Source organism: Schistocerca serialis, chromosome 2, assembly GCF_023864345.2.
Source record: "Schistocerca serialis cubense isolate TAMUIC-IGC-003099 chromosome 2, iqSchSeri2.2, whole genome shotgun sequence".
Lineage (NCBI taxonomy): Eukaryota > Metazoa > Arthropoda > Insecta > Orthoptera > Acrididae > Schistocerca > Schistocerca serialis.
This window is the reverse complement of record NC_064639.1, coordinates 940,850,079-940,866,797: the sequence shown is the minus strand read 5'-3', so window position 1 is coordinate 940,866,797 and position 16,719 is coordinate 940,850,079. Positions and strand designations below refer to the sequence as shown.

At 42.6% G+C, this 16,719-nt stretch overlaps 1 protein-coding gene across 1 annotated transcript in view; it reads right to left on the bottom strand.

Annotated features, from left to right (window-relative positions):
- The window catches only part of LOC126456532 (extracellular serine/threonine protein CG31145-like), a 312,135-nt gene that overhangs the window by 63,461 nt on the left and 231,955 nt on the right, over positions 1-16,719 (bottom strand). Inside the window, exon 6 of the mRNA XM_050092282.1 lies at positions 13,413-13,505. Within this exon, the coding sequence (XP_049948239.1) occupies positions 13,413-13,505 (93 nt within the window). The remainder of the gene's footprint in view (positions 1-13,412; positions 13,506-16,719) is intronic.

The window sequence follows — 16,719 nt, the reverse complement described above, 5'->3', positions numbered from 1 at the left end:
GTTTGTCTGACAGGATTAACAGATGTGTAAGACCGGAAGTTTCTTGTGTACGTGACTGTATGTTAAACTGTCAAAATACTTCGTAACCAAGCTCTAAAAAATGTATCTCATAGTAAGGAACTGTTTTGTAGGCTTAAATTCCATCGTCAGATGACAATTCTCAGTCTTAAGTTCATCAGCGTAGTCTCCACGACTAAAAGGACGCTAGATCTGCAATTAGACTCTTACACTGTTTTGTTATCCTAGTGCATTCTGCATCTGAATTTTACACTTTCCAGCTTACATTCGCAACATTTATTGCCTGTGTACGCAGGACCATGTTGACTTTGTGAGGGATTTAAGACAATAATTCATTCTGAGTCTCATGTTGGTTCTCCTTTTCTCTCCTACATATCCATGTCTTAATTTATTCACGAAGTAGTCACTAATTATTAGACAGTTTATTCAGTTATTTGCTTGTTCCGTGTATCAACTTGTGGCTGTTTGCTGCGGCAAGGGACGTATCATTAAGTTTACACGTATTGTTCGGTTTCTCAGCTTAATTCTCTTCATTTACGTTACTGGATTTATGCTTTATTATTATTCTACAATAAAATTTTATATAAAACCATGTACAGGTCTTAACTACTCAGAAATACATCTGTGGAATACTAAGAGTTGGTCAAGCAGAAATGATGTACTTATTTTTAAAGATATTTTAGTTATCTGACAGCACTGATAATTTACAACGGTGGTGATCAAATAGTTCTGTTGCGTCTTACGTTTCTCCATTCTGCAGAGGAGTAAAGTTAAGGCGTCGATAGCAGGCGCAATTTTTGCTCTGATGTTATATTTACAAACGATAATCTCATTTTCAAATTGTGACTGGTTCATCACAACAAATTTCATAAAAGAGTGATTGCGTTGGGAGGCTACTGATAATATGCGTAAGTTGCCTGCATATGGTTCGAGTGTGGGTACCGGATGTCGTGCTTTTTGCACATACCTGTGCAATGACTACTTCGTATCTAATCTTCGTACATCCATATTTAAACTGGATGAAGGTGGGACACAGCTGGTATAATTTTTATTAAAAATGAAATTCCTCCAGCTGCACTTAAGATTTTATATTTACTTCGCTACTAGTTTCGACGTTGCGTCAACGCCATCTTCAGGCCCGTGCACTTTGATGAAATCAGTGGTGTGTGGCTCAGTCTAGCAGTCCGCGGTGAGACCAACATGTGCTCCACATGGATGACGGGCAGTAACTGAGTTACTGCCCACCGTTTTGGTCTCACCGCGGACTGCTAGACGGAGCCACACACAACTGATTTCATCAAAGTGTACGGGCCTGAAGATGGCGTTGACAACGTCGAAACTATTAGTGAAGTAAATATAAAATCTTAAGTACAGCTGGAGGAATTTCATTTAAAAAAAAAAATATACCAGCTGTGTTCCACCTTCAGACAGTTTAAATATGGATGTACGAAGATTAGATACGAAGTAGTCATTGCACAGGTATGTGCAAAAAGCACGACGTAAATAAAAAATAAAAAACTTCGTATCTATGTCTGCAACAGTCCCAGAACGTAATTTCAAATTCTAATCAATATACACATCTTTGAATTTTGAATACACTGCTGGAAAATAAACTTAGTGCACCCGAGAAGACGACGTCGATTTTGATCCTATGACGGCATATGCCACCTGAAGGATAGAAGATGTACTGATAATGGTTTCAACGTCGACCGCTAACAGATAGCGTAGTGGCATAGCTACCAGATCGCCATCTATGTCTACCCTTTAATAGGGTATGCTCATAGTCAAAAGGCTCAGTGTATGTGATTTGAGACTTTCTCGGCGTATTCCATTCGTGAAATCTTCTCGGGTGATCAGCCGAGTAAAGGCGTCGTCTTCTCGCAACGTTTCGAAGGGTTTCGTACCCATCATCTTCAAGCGAAGATGTGGTGCAAACGTGTAAAACTAGCAGGCAACCGTGCCGCAGAGACGCACTCATGCTTCCTACAACCAACCGAGCAAGTTTGAAAGGGATCAAATTGTGGCCTTCCGAGTGACAGGGCCGTCCTTTCAGAGAACTTCCACAGAAGTTGGACGGGCTGCGTCAATTGTGCAACGATGCTGGTATCAGTAGTCACATGAACATTCCCACACCCGAAGACGAGGTTGTGGACGTCCACGCAGCATAGACGCCAGCCAGGATCGTCGTACTGTAAGGGCAGCAGTGGCAGATCGTACAGCTACCACAGCACGGATAAGACGGCTTGTGAGCCCAGACGTGTCAACGCGAACTGTTGTGAACCGGTTGTTAACAGTGATACTACGGGCACGCACGCCTCTAGCCCATTTTCCACTCACGCCAAACATCGAGGTGTACGGCTCGACTGGTGCCGTCAGAGGATTAATTGGACGACTGAATGGCGTGCGGTGGTGATCAGCGATGAAAGCAGGTTCTGCCTGCACGAAAGTAATGGTCGTTTGCGCGTACCACGTAGGCATGGAGAGCGCTGTCTCTTAGATTGCATACGTGCAAGACACACTGGCCCCACCACATGGTCTGGGTTGCGATAAGCTACAACTCTCGTTCACCTTTGGCGTTTTTGGAGGGGGTGCTAACCAGCGCTGGATACCTACAGAATGTTATTAGACCCGTTCTTTAGTTGTTCTTGCAACAGGAAAGTGATGCATTGTTCCAAAAGGACAGTGTTCTCCCACACCATGCCCGTGAAACTCAACGTGCTCTGGAAGACGTGCAGCAACTTCTCTGGCCAGCATGACCTCCGCCTTTAATCTACCACGTGTGGGATATGATGGGATGAGAAGTGACTCGTGCGACTCGTCAATAAACAAATTTTATAGAACCTAGTCATCAGGTTAAGCAGGCGTGACATAGCGTAACCCAGGACAGTATTCCCCATCTGTAAAGTGGAATGCGTGCCAGAACCAGCGGCTGTATTTCTGCCTGGCGGAGGCTACACGACGTACCAATATTGATGTTTCAGTACGGGTCGACAGCTGGTATCTCAGAACCGCTTGGGCAATTTATCTGTAAACGTAGTTACTTCATGTATGCGATGTGCACTGTTGTAAAAATAAATCTTGAGTGAATTGGCATGGTTCAAATGGCTCTGAGCACTATGGGACTTAACATCTGAGGTCATCAGTCCCCTAGAACTTAGAACTACTTAAACCTACCTAACCTAAGGACATCACACACATCCGTACCCGAGGCAGTATTCGAACCTGCGACCGTAGCGCGGTTCCAGACTGAAGCACCTAGAACCGCACGGCCAGCACGGCCGGCTGAGTGAATTGGAAATCTCTAGAAGGGTGTACTAATTTTTTCCGAAAAGTATTCAGTTTATGTACTTTCTTTCTCTCTGTCTCAATTTTTATTGATGATCATAAACCCTACTGTTTACAGAATTAAAATCTGACTGATCATTAACTGTGAATGAATGAATAATTTGTGTATTTTATATGTTATTCCTTCTGTTGTTGCTGGCCCCGGTGGCCGAAGGGGTTCTAGGCGCTACAGTCTTGAACCGCGTGACCGCTACGGTCGCAGGTTCGACTCCTGCGCACCTGGGTGCACGAATGGCAAAACGTAATTTTTTTCGGATGAATCCAGGTTCTGTTTACAGCATCTCGATGGTCGCATCCGTGTTTGGCGACATCGCGGTGAACGCACATTAGAAGTGTGTATTCGTCATCGCCATACTGGCGTATCACCGGCGTGATGGTAAGGGGTGCCACTGGTTACACGTCTCGGTCACCTCTTGTTCACATTGACGGCACTTTGAAAAGTTGACGTTATATTTCAGATGTGTTACGACCCGTGGCTCTACCCTTATTCGATCTCTGCGAAACCTTACATTTCAGCAGGATAACGCAGGACCGCATGTTGCAGGTCCTGTACGGGCCTTTCTGGATACAGAAAATGTTCGACTGCTGCCCTGGCCAGCACATTCTCCAGATCTTTCACCAATTGAAAACGTCTGGTCAATGGTGGCCGAGCAACTGGCTCGTCACAATACGCCAGTCACTACTCTTGATGAACTGTGGTATCGTGTTGAAGCTGCATGGGCAGCTGTACCTGTACACGCCATCCAAGCTCTGTTTGACTCAATGCCCAGGCGTATCAAGGCCGCTGTTACGGCCAGAGGTGGTGGTTCTGTGCACTGATTTCTCATGGTCTATGCGCCCAAATTGCGTGAAAATATAATCACATGTCAGTTCTAGTTTAATATATTTGTCCAATGAATACCCGTTTATCATATGCATTTCTTCTTGGTGTAGCAATTTTAATGGCCAGTGGTGTAATAAAATTTGTGAAATAAGGCAAGAAACAGTGTTTGGTTAGTTAATTTACAATGTTTCCCCAAGAACGCGCAGTTGATTGAATTAAAAAGTCAAGTGTTTCTTTACCGGAAATGCTGTAGAGATAACCAAACGCTTCCACGCATCGTGTCATTTGTTCCGTGGTCTTGGCTCGGTCTCAGCTTGGAGATGTTCGTTTCTGCCACAGTCTCAAATTTTCCTGTGATTTTCTGTTGTTGAGCAGATTTAAGTAAACACAGATTTATCCGACTGACTATGTCTTTGTGCCTTGTCATGTTTTACCGCAGTACGAAATATGCCCCAGCGATTACGAAAGCCATCATAGCGTTCGTCTCGCAGATGCGCTCTCCAAAGCAAGTTTCGGAGCAGTGAAATTATTTAGGCTCCAGTCGTACTGGAGGGGGATAAACTTGGCAGCCCCTTACAGAGTAATCTCGCCCTCGCAAACTTCTGCAGAACATCTCGTAAAGACCCCGTCTTATCGAGTGACGTTAGGCGCTTACATTCCGTTCGCGGAACATCCTACAGGGATCAACTGTTAGGATTACACAAAGAGGAAGGAAACACTGTACTCGGAAAGTAAACAAAATCTTGTGGCTACATCAATTTTACAGCAATAGTGAAAAGTTTTTCTGCTTTTCTTTTACATCACCGATGCCAGGCTCCAAGTAACGCTTAGAGAATCCCCAGAAAGAGATTTTTTAAAAAATTGAAAGTACTCACTTTCAAATTCCCAAATAATTACAACTACACTGCTAACCGGGTCTCGATCGTGGAAAGATGCCTGTCATGGTCAGGACTCTTACCCACTGAACTATCCAGGATCGACTAGCGATGCATCTTCATTGCTTCAATCGCCAGTACCATTCTACCATTTTTCGAAATTTCACAGAAGCTTCCTTTGGGAAATTGGGAAATAAGTACTTGCAAATTAAAACTCTGCAGGAGTGCTCTGAGTCGTGGCTTGATAGCTCAGCCGGTAATAGTAACGATACCGAAAAGGTAAGGGTCCAGTTTCTCAGTCACAGGTACGCAGTTTTTTCCGTCCAGAAGTTTCAGAACGCACCACGCACTACTGCGGAGTGAAAAATTGGTTTAGGATCAGTTTTGGTGTCAAACCCATTATCTTTTTTCCTATCATAACATTCTGAACTTTTTAAACCTATTACAACTGTCGTGTTGAACACTGTAAGCTTCCTATTGTATCCTACGTTATTAACTTTTGAAGATCTTCATCAACATTAACATCTTACAAGACTTCCACGTATGACGGCGAATCGTATTTTGGGATACCTACAAAATGACGTGTGTGGGCACCGCATACTACACTTACTGCTGTTTCTTTCTGAGTGATGAGTTACCCGAGGAAACTATTCCATAATACATTGTTACGTGAAAAGATGCAACATTTTAGGAGGTCGATTCACTTGTTTCCAAGGCTAACAATCACACGAAGAGGAAAAACAGCTGAACTTAATTGTCTGAGTAGCTCAGCAATTCATTTCTTCCAGTTCAAGTTTTGATTAAATTGTACACCCAAAAATATGGAGCATTCTAGCCTTTTTACTGATTTCTGTACGTGTCCTTCATCAGTTGTTGGTATGACTATTTCCTGTGCAGAAATGAATACAGCGTGTTTTCTCAAGATTGAGTAACATTATTAGCAATACCTTCTGCTGCTTTCTCTCCAGTGGGATTAATTATAACACTAATATAGTCTGCAGGGAGTGCCAATTCTGCTTGATGATGGTTAAGTGGAAGATCATTCTCATATATCGGGCGTTTCTCCCAGGCATTTTCTCTAGTGTTTCGGCACATTTTTGTAATTTAGTTTTTTAGATGTATAGCTTGAGTCAGCTACTGATCACGTTTTTATGCGACGCCCAATGTCGACGTAAAATATCGGTTTGTTTCCCATTATAAGAAAAATTGTTTTTTAAAGAGGAATTTTACGGGCGTATTCGATAGGGTGGTCCCATATCAGTCTAATGCGATATTCGTTTTATCGATCTGTGTTAACAGGAAGGGCAAAACACGAGGAACAAGCAGTACTCAAACAGCGATTGAATAGCGCTGCTACATGGCGGTAGCAGTCAGCTCGGGCCAGGGCGGTGCTGGAGTTCTTCGTGTTTTACCCTTCCTGTTAACACAGATCGATGAAACATTAGAGTAATTTGGGACCACTCAGTGGAATGGGCGCTTAAAATTCTGCTTTAAGAACCGTGTTGTTCGTAACGGGAAACAAACTGATGCTCTCCAGCGCCACTGGGCTTCGCATTGAAAGATGTAAAGATGTGACGGACAGTGTTTGTCTGGGATGACTCCAGCTACACACTGCAAAACCGAATAAGAATTATCTGCCGAAACATCAGAGAAAATGCCCCTGACGGCACATGGGAGAGACACCTCGTGTAAGGAATATGAGAGGATTCAAAATTGAACGCTGTGCAAGTTCCTTCGTGATTTCTCCCCAGTCACTGAAATTTTCTGTACAATAACATTGTCTACACAGTCAAACGCTTTGTTCATATCACAGAAGATACCAACTGGCGATATTTTGTTACTTAAGGCTTTTAACATTTGGCGAATAAATTCCTCTATTGTAGCACCGCTGAATGGAGTTGGAAACGATTTAATATTGGATTTCACCTATCCTTCTTGCTAAGTCCAAGGACGACGAGCAGTACTCAAGAAGGTACGAACGAGGGATTTATACGTACCTCTTCCATTACTGAACTACATTTTCATGGGAGCATTCAATTTCAAATATCCCCTAGAGCATATGTTTAATAGATGTTTGTTTCCGATGATCTGCCATCTTAATTTCACTCTTTATAGTCACTTGATCTAGTGTAAAATTTAAAGTGCAACTTTTCACTGTTTAATCTCGTGAACTGAACCTGGGCTGCTCTGGTTTATTGTCTGTAGCTTAGTGAGTATATGTATTATTGTGTTGAACAGTGCAAGCGGTGTAATTACATAACGCTGTTTAACTGTATTTTAATTAACTTCAGCCGAATTAATCAGAAAACGTAAAACTGTATTTTAAATAAGCAGTCTTTTGAAACTGTGTTTTGCGCGGTACAATGCTTTAATATGTGACGTCATGATACGCGGCTTGCAGTTCAGACACACAAAACGAACAGAATAATGATGCGACATAATTGAAAACTTAATTTTGAAAGAACCAAAAAAGTTTCTACAAAAATGCCCTGTGAATTTACGTATGCAGACTGAATAGATAGCATTCCGAACACTGAATAATACACAAGCAAATGTAACACTGCACTGTGAGAATAAAACTGTCTGCTTAAGAAATGTAGTCTGAACTGAACCTCCAGTACAACGAAAAACCAGCCACAATTGCAAATTTCACTTTTTTTTGTTCACTCGATGATTAGTTTCGGTCCGGGACCCATTTTCAAATCATCGCCACAGACAGTCAAATTCGTAATTCCGGAAATCGAAAACCATGTGAGAAATTGATGAAGATTTCTCATATCTCCAGCCGGGTGGTAGCGTTGATATCTCGCGACGTTTCGGGAAGTGTCATACTTCCCGAAACGTTGCGAGATATCAACGCTACCACCCGACTGGAGACCCGAGAAATCTTCATCAATAGTTTACGCCGGGAAAGCCTACAGTCACATGCGAAAAACGTGCAAACGAACAGTTACAGCGCATATATGTCCTCCGTAACGGGAAACAAACCAACGCTTTCCATCAGCACTGGGCTTCGCATGCTATATGCGCTGTAATTGTTCGCTTGCACATTTTTAAGATGCTTTTTGCATTTTCGGAAATTGCAATTTGACTATCTCTTACCATGATTTGAAAATAGGTCGCCGCGCGAAACTATTCATCTAGTGAAAAGAAATTGAAATTTTGCAACTTTGGCTGGTTTTTCGTTACACTGATAAACAGAAGTTGCTGAACTACAACTATTCCACAATGCTCGAAATTCGTGAATTGAACCTTTCCTATATTGAACCTGGTCATCATTTTGGAAAGCAAAGCTACACCTCTGGCCATTAAAATTGCTACACCATGAAGATGACGTGCTACAGAAGCGAAATTTAAGGACAGTAATAAGATGCTGTGATATGCAAATGATTAGCTTTTCAGAGCATTCACACAAGGTTGGCGCCGACGGCGAAACCTACAACGTGCTGACATGAGGAAAGTTTCCAACCGATTTCTCACACACAAACAGAAGTTGACCGGCTTTGCCTGGTGAAACGTTGTTGCGATGCCTCGTGTAAGGAGGAGGAATGAGTACCATCACGTTTCCGACTTTGATAAAGGTGGGATTGTAGCCTATCGCTATTGCGGTTTATCGTATCGCGACATTGCTGCTCGCGTTGGTCGAGATCCAATGACAGTTAGCAGAATATGGAATCGGTGGGTTCATGAGGGTATTACGGAACGCCGTGCTGGATCCCAACGGCCTCGTATCACTAGCAGTCGGGATGACAGGCATCTTATCCGCATGGCTGTAACGGATCGTGCAGCCACGTCTCGATCCATGAGTCAACAGATGGGGACGTTTGCAAGACAATAACCATCTGCACGAACAGTTCGACGACGTTTGCAGCAGCATGGACTATCAGCTCGGAGACCATGGCTGCGGTTATCCTTGACGCTGCATCACAGACAGGAGCGCCTGCGATAGTGTACTCAACGACGAACCTGGATGCACGAATGGCAAAAAGTCATTTTTTCGGATGAATCGAGGCTCTGTTTACAGCATCATGATGGTCGCACATTGGGAGCGTGTATTCGTCATCGCCATACTGGCGTATCACCTGTCGTGATGGTATGGGGTGCCATTGGTTACACGTCTCGGTCACCTCTCGTTCGCATTGACAGCACTTTGAACAGTGGACGTTACATTTCAGATGTGTTACGACCCGTGGATCTACCCTTCATTCGATCTCTGCGAAACGCTACATTTGAACAGGATAATGCACCATCGCATGTAGCAGGTCCTGTACGGGCCTTTCTGGATACAGAAAATGTTCGACTGCTGCCCTGGCCAGCACATTCTCCAGATCTCTCACCAACCTAACGTGTGGTCAATGGTGGCCGAGCAACTGGCTCGTCACAATACGCCAGTAACTACTCTTGATGAACTGTGGTATTGTGTTGAAGCTGCATGGGAAACTGTAGCTGTACATGCCATCCAAGCTCTGTTTGACTCAATGCCCAGGCGTATCAAGGCGGTTATTACGGCCAGAGGTGGTTGTTGTGGGTAGTGATTTCTCAGAATCTATGCACCCACTGCTTGAAAATGTAATCACATGTCAGTTCTAGTTTAATATATTTGTCCAATGAATACACGTTTATCATCTGCATTTCTTCTTGGTGTAGCAATTTCAATGGCCAGTAGTGTAACTGTGAGTGATCTATGTTGACTGTAATGCAAAACTGACCCTAGCTAACTTTTATGGCTTTCTTATGGTACAGGAAACTCGGTACTGATCGTAGTGATGAACATAAAAAAATATAGCGCAGCAGCAAACAATCTACATGTAAGAAAAGCCTTGCGCATGTGCAATGCAAGAACGGTCACTTTTTCTAAAGAGGTCATGTCTGAGCTTTATCCACTGTGTTGCACAGAAAGCAATGTGCCAACACACACACACACACACACACACACACACACACACACACACACACACACACACAAGAGCAGAAAATAAAGCTCGTTTGGAGACGATGGTAGAATTTAAACTTGCTAAACGATTCCAAGAAAACAGATTTTTAAAAACTATATTGTAAGAATGAACTTATTCTCTGACTAACACAATGATCTTTACAAAAAAATTATTTTTTTATAACAAATATTTCTCTGCACCTAAATTAGTTTTGAATTGGTGAAGGAGTAGTAAATCTATAACCTCTCAGTGCATGCCACCTGCACTGATAACTTTGTTTACTCAGGTGTGAACAATGAAACTGACTAAACCAAACGAACAAAGAAAAAAAAGTCCACTAGAACTTTATGTTATTCAAAAACATCGTAACCACACGCAAGGCAGCAACAACATTATCTTATATACTCACTTGTCAAATTAATCTTTAGCAAATCATATTCCAAAATTCTTCATCCTCTACATCTTTATATCTGTACTCCGCACGCTATTTCAGACTGCTCACTAGCATTTCAGACCGCTCAGTAGCGTAGCCAACACCCTGCCCTCTCACTAGCTTGTCTTAGAAATCCGTGGCAGAGACAATACTACTTGCAACCAAAGATCACAATGGTTGTACTCAGAACCTCTGGGCGTAACACATCAACTACTGAAAACTACTGTTTGAAAAATATTTAGCGTACACCTACGAAATATGACACTTCTAATCTCTACATGTAAAAGGCAATATACTGACTGACTCACCGTCGCCCAGTACAAACCGCTAAGGATGCAAACTTGAAATTTGGAGAAGACTTGGACCTTATATTGTAAGTCGTTTAAGAATGAATTTTTCGAAATGGGGTGAAATAGGGGATGAAGAGATTTTTCTGAAAAATGTCGCAATTAAGGAAAACCTACGAAAACTGGTATTTGGTTTCTCGGTCATAAATAAAGAAATACGTGTTTCACTGTTCTTGGAAGTTCAACCAGTAAGGGTGTCAAATAGGGTTATACTGATTCACTGATTCATCATCGTCCATCCCAAACTGCTGAGGATAGAAGTTAGGAGATGGCGTGGATCTTATATTGCAGGTATCGTTTAAGAAGATTCTCCGGAATTCCACAAGGCAGTGAAACAGGGGATGAACGGCTTTTTGAAAGTATTTCGCTATTAAGGGAACTTTGAAGCTAGGATTACGAAGACTGGTATTTGGCTTCTCAGTCAGAAAAAGAAAAAAAAGGAGTTTCAGTATTTTTGGAAATTCAACCACTAAAGGGATAAAGCAGTGGTTGACCGTTTTTTCGGAACTAAATAATTACTTAAGAACTATTAAAGTGTTTTTGAGGCTACATCAATAACAAATGGTACATGACTTCTCGGTCAGAAATAAAAAAAAAATACGTGTTTTAGTGCTTCTGGAAATTCAACCCCTAAGGGAGCGCAGTAGGGGATAAAAAAATTTAAGAAAATATTTCGTTATATTAAAGAAAAGGTTAAGGCTAAATTTATGAAAACTGGTATTTCATTTCTCGGTTAGATATAAAGAAAAATCCGTTAGAGAGTGAAAGTTGCTATGGAAATATCCCCATAAGCACGCAAATGGCATGATTAAGAAAAACCTTAGACTCCAGCTACCAGAATCGCTTTTTGTTCAGAAGTGCATTCGAAAAAGACCATGCTTTTATGGCCTTCAGTAGCGTGAAGAGCTTAGAAGGTGTTGCAACTTATGAACAACATAAAAATTCGATGAAGTAAAAACAAGAAAGAAAAAAAAAGAATTTCTGCGGGCCATACAGCCTACGCGAGCGAAGCAGTGGGCTCTAAGCTAGTGAAAATATGAAGGTCACATCACTTTTCTCGAATATCAAAAATAAACTAGGAACGTTACGCTAGTATCGAGTGCTTTAACTCACTCATTTCTCCTTCAGAGTTTCCCTCCAAAAAATATAGCATAATCACCTTTCTACTCAAAATGAAACGACTTTCGGTCACTTGCCTTTTGTGAGCTATGCTCTTTTCTACTGTGTTATAGAGAAGTGCATGGCGATCCTACTTGTGGTACCCCTCTGCTTCTGTCATAGTTGACAAGCAGTGAGGCGGGCCCTAAGCGTATGGGGAGCTCTGTTGGTAAGAGAATTGCCCATGGAAAGACTGGGTTCCGAGATCGAGGGCCATTCTGGTACACAATTCTCGTCCCTCTGGAAACTTCTCAGTAACCTGGAATCCGGAACTCTGTACGCCGCCGTAACTGTGCAGTCAGCGCTTCGGGCTTCGATGTTGATGTCCCGGGTTGTTCTCGGCACAACCAGGGATTTCTCCTTTCCTTGGTGGGAAGACTAGAACGGGATGCACTCAGCTTCTTTAGGTCCGCTGAGGAACTACTTGGATCAGAAGTAGTGGCCTCAAGGTCTGGGAAGCTAAAAATGGTTAGGAGACCAGTGTAATGACTGCAACCCCTATCCTGCACTAACGCCGCAAATGACTTTTTCCGAAAAAAAGTTTTAGTCATCTGTTACAGCTTGCTCTTTACACGCGTCTCTGACTTCCACATCTCGTGTATCTTTAAATTTAGAGAAAGAAATCCGCCAGTATCTCGCTCATTTTTAATATTTAGTAAGTTATTATTGTCATCCCTGTTAAACTTCTGTTGTTTATTCTTTGTGAATGCCAAAACCGAACACTATGCAACATGACACTTTTGTCAAGTTTTTAAGGAACATTCAGTAGTACTGGAAGTGAAATACATTATTGACAGTAGGGCGGAGGTCTGACATGTTTGGCAGCGAGTGTAAGATACTGCAATTTGCAGACCTAGAAAAATATAGCATTAACTTTTTTTACGAGTCTTTCTCGATCCTAGTGTCGCATGACCTTCGTTGCAATGACTTCAATACGCTGCTCCCTCGGGCAGATGCGATTAAACTACTACCGTCTGGTCGCAAGAAACTCGTTATCTGCTGAAGAATTAATTTAAAGTTAATAGAAGATTTCCGAAATGAGTTTTTACGGAGCAATTTAGCATCTTGACGATTACTTTACCCTTATCCCTTCATTTATTAAAACTGAAATGTTCCGGTCTGAATGTGCACGATTAAGAGCCGAAAATGAAATTCTCGTTTACGCCAACAAGATTAAAAAAAGGTATCCAGGCGTGCATTGTATGGGAATGGGATAGCGGGGTAACGGGCGAGGAAAGATAATACTGGTACCACTCGCTACGGAAGTCCGGCCGCATATCGTATATTAATTTCTGGAGTACAGATGTAAAGGTTCATTACAGATCTGGCTCGTTCTTGTTTTTTGTTCGTGGCATTTATGCAAGTTGTGTATGAAGTAAGCTTTCTCTTATCCGTTAAGAGTCATCTTTCTGTGGGGAATACCTTGGGCATTTCCAGCTCTAGGATGCATGTATCTCGTGTGTTGTGCACGAAGCTTACCTGTCCAGGTGGAAGGAGGCGATCTCTGCCGTGTGCCGCTCGAAGTCTGTGAAGTAGAAGTGATTGGGCAGTGTCTGCTGGTCCCGAGGAAACCTGCAACATAGTGCCGTAAGTCTTGAAAACCAGGCGGCCGAGTTAGGGCATATGTGTGCGGTTAACGCTATTGAAATTGAGACATACGTCTTCAGTAATTACCGTGACAACACAGCTACAACAGATAGGTAATTTAATTCTAGTTACTGGCATTCAAAAAGAAGTTACATGTTCCGTTAATAATTTACATTATCTGATCATAAGTGTCAGGACACCTGTTAGTGGACAATAATACGGAATGTCTCTACCTTTCGCCTTTAAGACGGCGTTAACTCTGCCTGCAACATGTAGGGAAGCAGCCTACTCACGCCTTATAAAATTCACATCAGTCTTTCCATTGTGTGCCAACCAGTCCGCTGTAACTTAGCTCTGACGTCATAAATGTTGCGCAATACTTTAAAAATCGAGTAAATAACCTGAAACGTTTCTAGCATGTCAGGAGTAATACTAAATCAATATGTGTCGAATATCAGTTCAATAACTTTAACAATTTTCGAAATTTGGACGTTTTTATGTAAAAATCATTGGCGCAACAGAAAAGAGCTAGAAACTTAAAAATTTATATTTAGATTCCTTTTGCATAATAATTTAGTAGAAACAGTATTCTGGATCTCACAAATTAAAATTTTAGTTGAAATTCATGATTTTCTGGTTTTTATCTTAAAAATTAAGGAAGCAAGATAGATTAAGTAGGCGAATAAATAAAGCTAGGACGTTTAAATTTATGTAAAAGGGAGATCCGCTATAATCATAAAGATGTGAGAAGTTTCAACTGAACAACTATAAAACTATAGCGATAGCGTATCTCGAAAGGGCAAATTCAGAGCTCGTCTACTGCGTATAGTGTAATTAAATTAATTGTCTCTCCCAAAATATTTGACTTAGCCACGTCAGACTTTTATTATGATTACTTACCTGTGTGCTGATTGCACATTTAAATCAAGAGCTTCATCGGCCATCAGCAAAGGAAGCAATGATTTATTCGATAACTTAAAGTGGTGCATTACTAGCCCAGCGGCTAGTCGGGAGAGCAGATTTGATCAGGCGTTCCCTTAGCCGTCCCCACCGCGGCTTTATATGTAAGAACGCTGCGCGAGAAGGAAGACCCCAGCTCTCTCCAGACGCTGATTAGCGCACCACCTGTGCCGGGAGTCGCGTCGCATCGGTATCGTTGATATAAACAGCCTCGGATGCAGTAATAAGTTACTCGGGATACGTGTAACCATGAAATCATTGTCGCGTGAAGTGTTAATTTTGGGATGGCGTTAATGATCTATCTTTAGTTTGCGTATGTCGTATTTTCACGTGCCGCCGCAGGACAGACATTCTACCATTATTAGCGTGGCGTTTGATGAACATTATCATCAAATTATTGCGAGCATTCATTTAAACATTTAATTTGAACAGTTATAGATACATCAGCGCATTAGACTCTGAACTGCTCTAGTAGTTGGATTGTGTGGATTCTTTTTGGTCTGTGATTTTCAGAATATAGTGAACATTTTAGAGAGAATGGTTTTTGATTATGAATCCCAGACAATCTCCTAATTCCTCAGAGCTATAAGCTGTAGCTATAAATGCATTTCTCAGATGAATTGGGCACTAGGAATTCTAATTACAGGCTTCACATTTTGCTAATCACTTTCTGGTTGCCAATATTGTAGTTAGAGAGCCAGTGTTGAGAACGGCAAACAACAGCATTAAATAAATAGAAAACACATTTATTCTATTATTCCACCTACCGCCCCACAAACACTTTCAATGAGGTGTCCGAATGTGTGGAGGAATGGCTGTCCAATATTCCTCAGGACCCGAAACGGGAGGAGGTAGTGACGATGGACGATGGGTTCTTGAGCGAAGTCGATTCTTTGACCCATCCGAACTGATTGCTGGGTTTAGGTCGGGACTCTGGGCAAGTCAGTCCATTTCTGTAATGTTGTCCTCAGATCATTACCTCACAGATGCTACACTGTCTTGCTGATACTAACCATCAACGTCCCCGAACTGTTCGTCTGCTGTACTCACTGCACACTGCTGCAAAGTATGTTCACAGCCTTCTGCACTTAGCTTTTTATAAGCGCTCTAAGGGGACCACACCAAAACCGGAAAAACACTCCAATACTGTAATATCACGTCCTCCATGCTTCACTGTTGCCACTATACGTTGTGGCACGTAACGTTTCCCAGGAACTCGCAAACCCAAAATCTTCAGTCGGATTGACACAACGTATAGCGTTACTCACGACTCCAGACTATTCGTTTCCAGATGTCCACTGTCCAGTGGTTTCGCTCTTTACTAAGCGTCACTTAGCAACGACTACAGGAATGTGTGGCTTGTGAGGAGCTGCTCGACCAGATGGATTGGTGGTAGCATTTCGGAACTCACCAGAGATACCTTCCGCTGCTTTGCTGCGACTTTTTACAGCCTCACTCCTCAGCGCTCGGCGTTCCCTGTCGGTAAGTACATGACGTCTGTCACGGCTTAGCTGTGGGTGTTCCTTCGCGTTTCCACTCCACAATCACGTCACCCACTGTCGACATGGGCAGCTTTAGAAGGGTCTAAATGTCCCCATTGCATTTGCTACTCAGGTGACATCCAGTGAGAAATCTACGATCGAAGTCCCAGAGCTCTACTGACCGACGCATTCCAATGTTTTTGGTTATCTACTGACAGTAGTTCCCGCCTCCTTTTATACTGGCAGATCCGCCAGATCCACATTACATAAGTCAGTCCGGATCCTTTTGCTCAGATACTGCATATTTCGTCACAATGTGCAACGTATTTTTTCGTGTGGACTTACAATGATCAGCCAGAATATTATGACCATCTGCGTAATAGCCGGTATATTCACCTTCGGTTGAGCCGTGGCGGCTGGCGCTAGGGTGTTCGACTTGCATCGCTGATATCGATATTCGGCTGTCCTGCTATCTTTGACTGCTCCCCCGGCGGGTTTTCCGGGTGAACGTGTGACGAGTGAGTCTCCGGTCGGCGTTCAACGAGCCAACTTGTGCTGAAAACAAGCCCACGTTCCTACCCGTGGTGCATGTGTCTCGCCGTGCTCGCCGCCCTTGTCTTTTGGCTAGCGCTGAAAGTACGGTGACGTACAAAATTGTGGTGGTTTCGTTGTCTCACGCTGAACAGCTTCCCAACCCGTAATTTGCGAGCTCCCAGTTACGTATGACTTCATTCTGTGTTTAACTAAGAACATTGTTG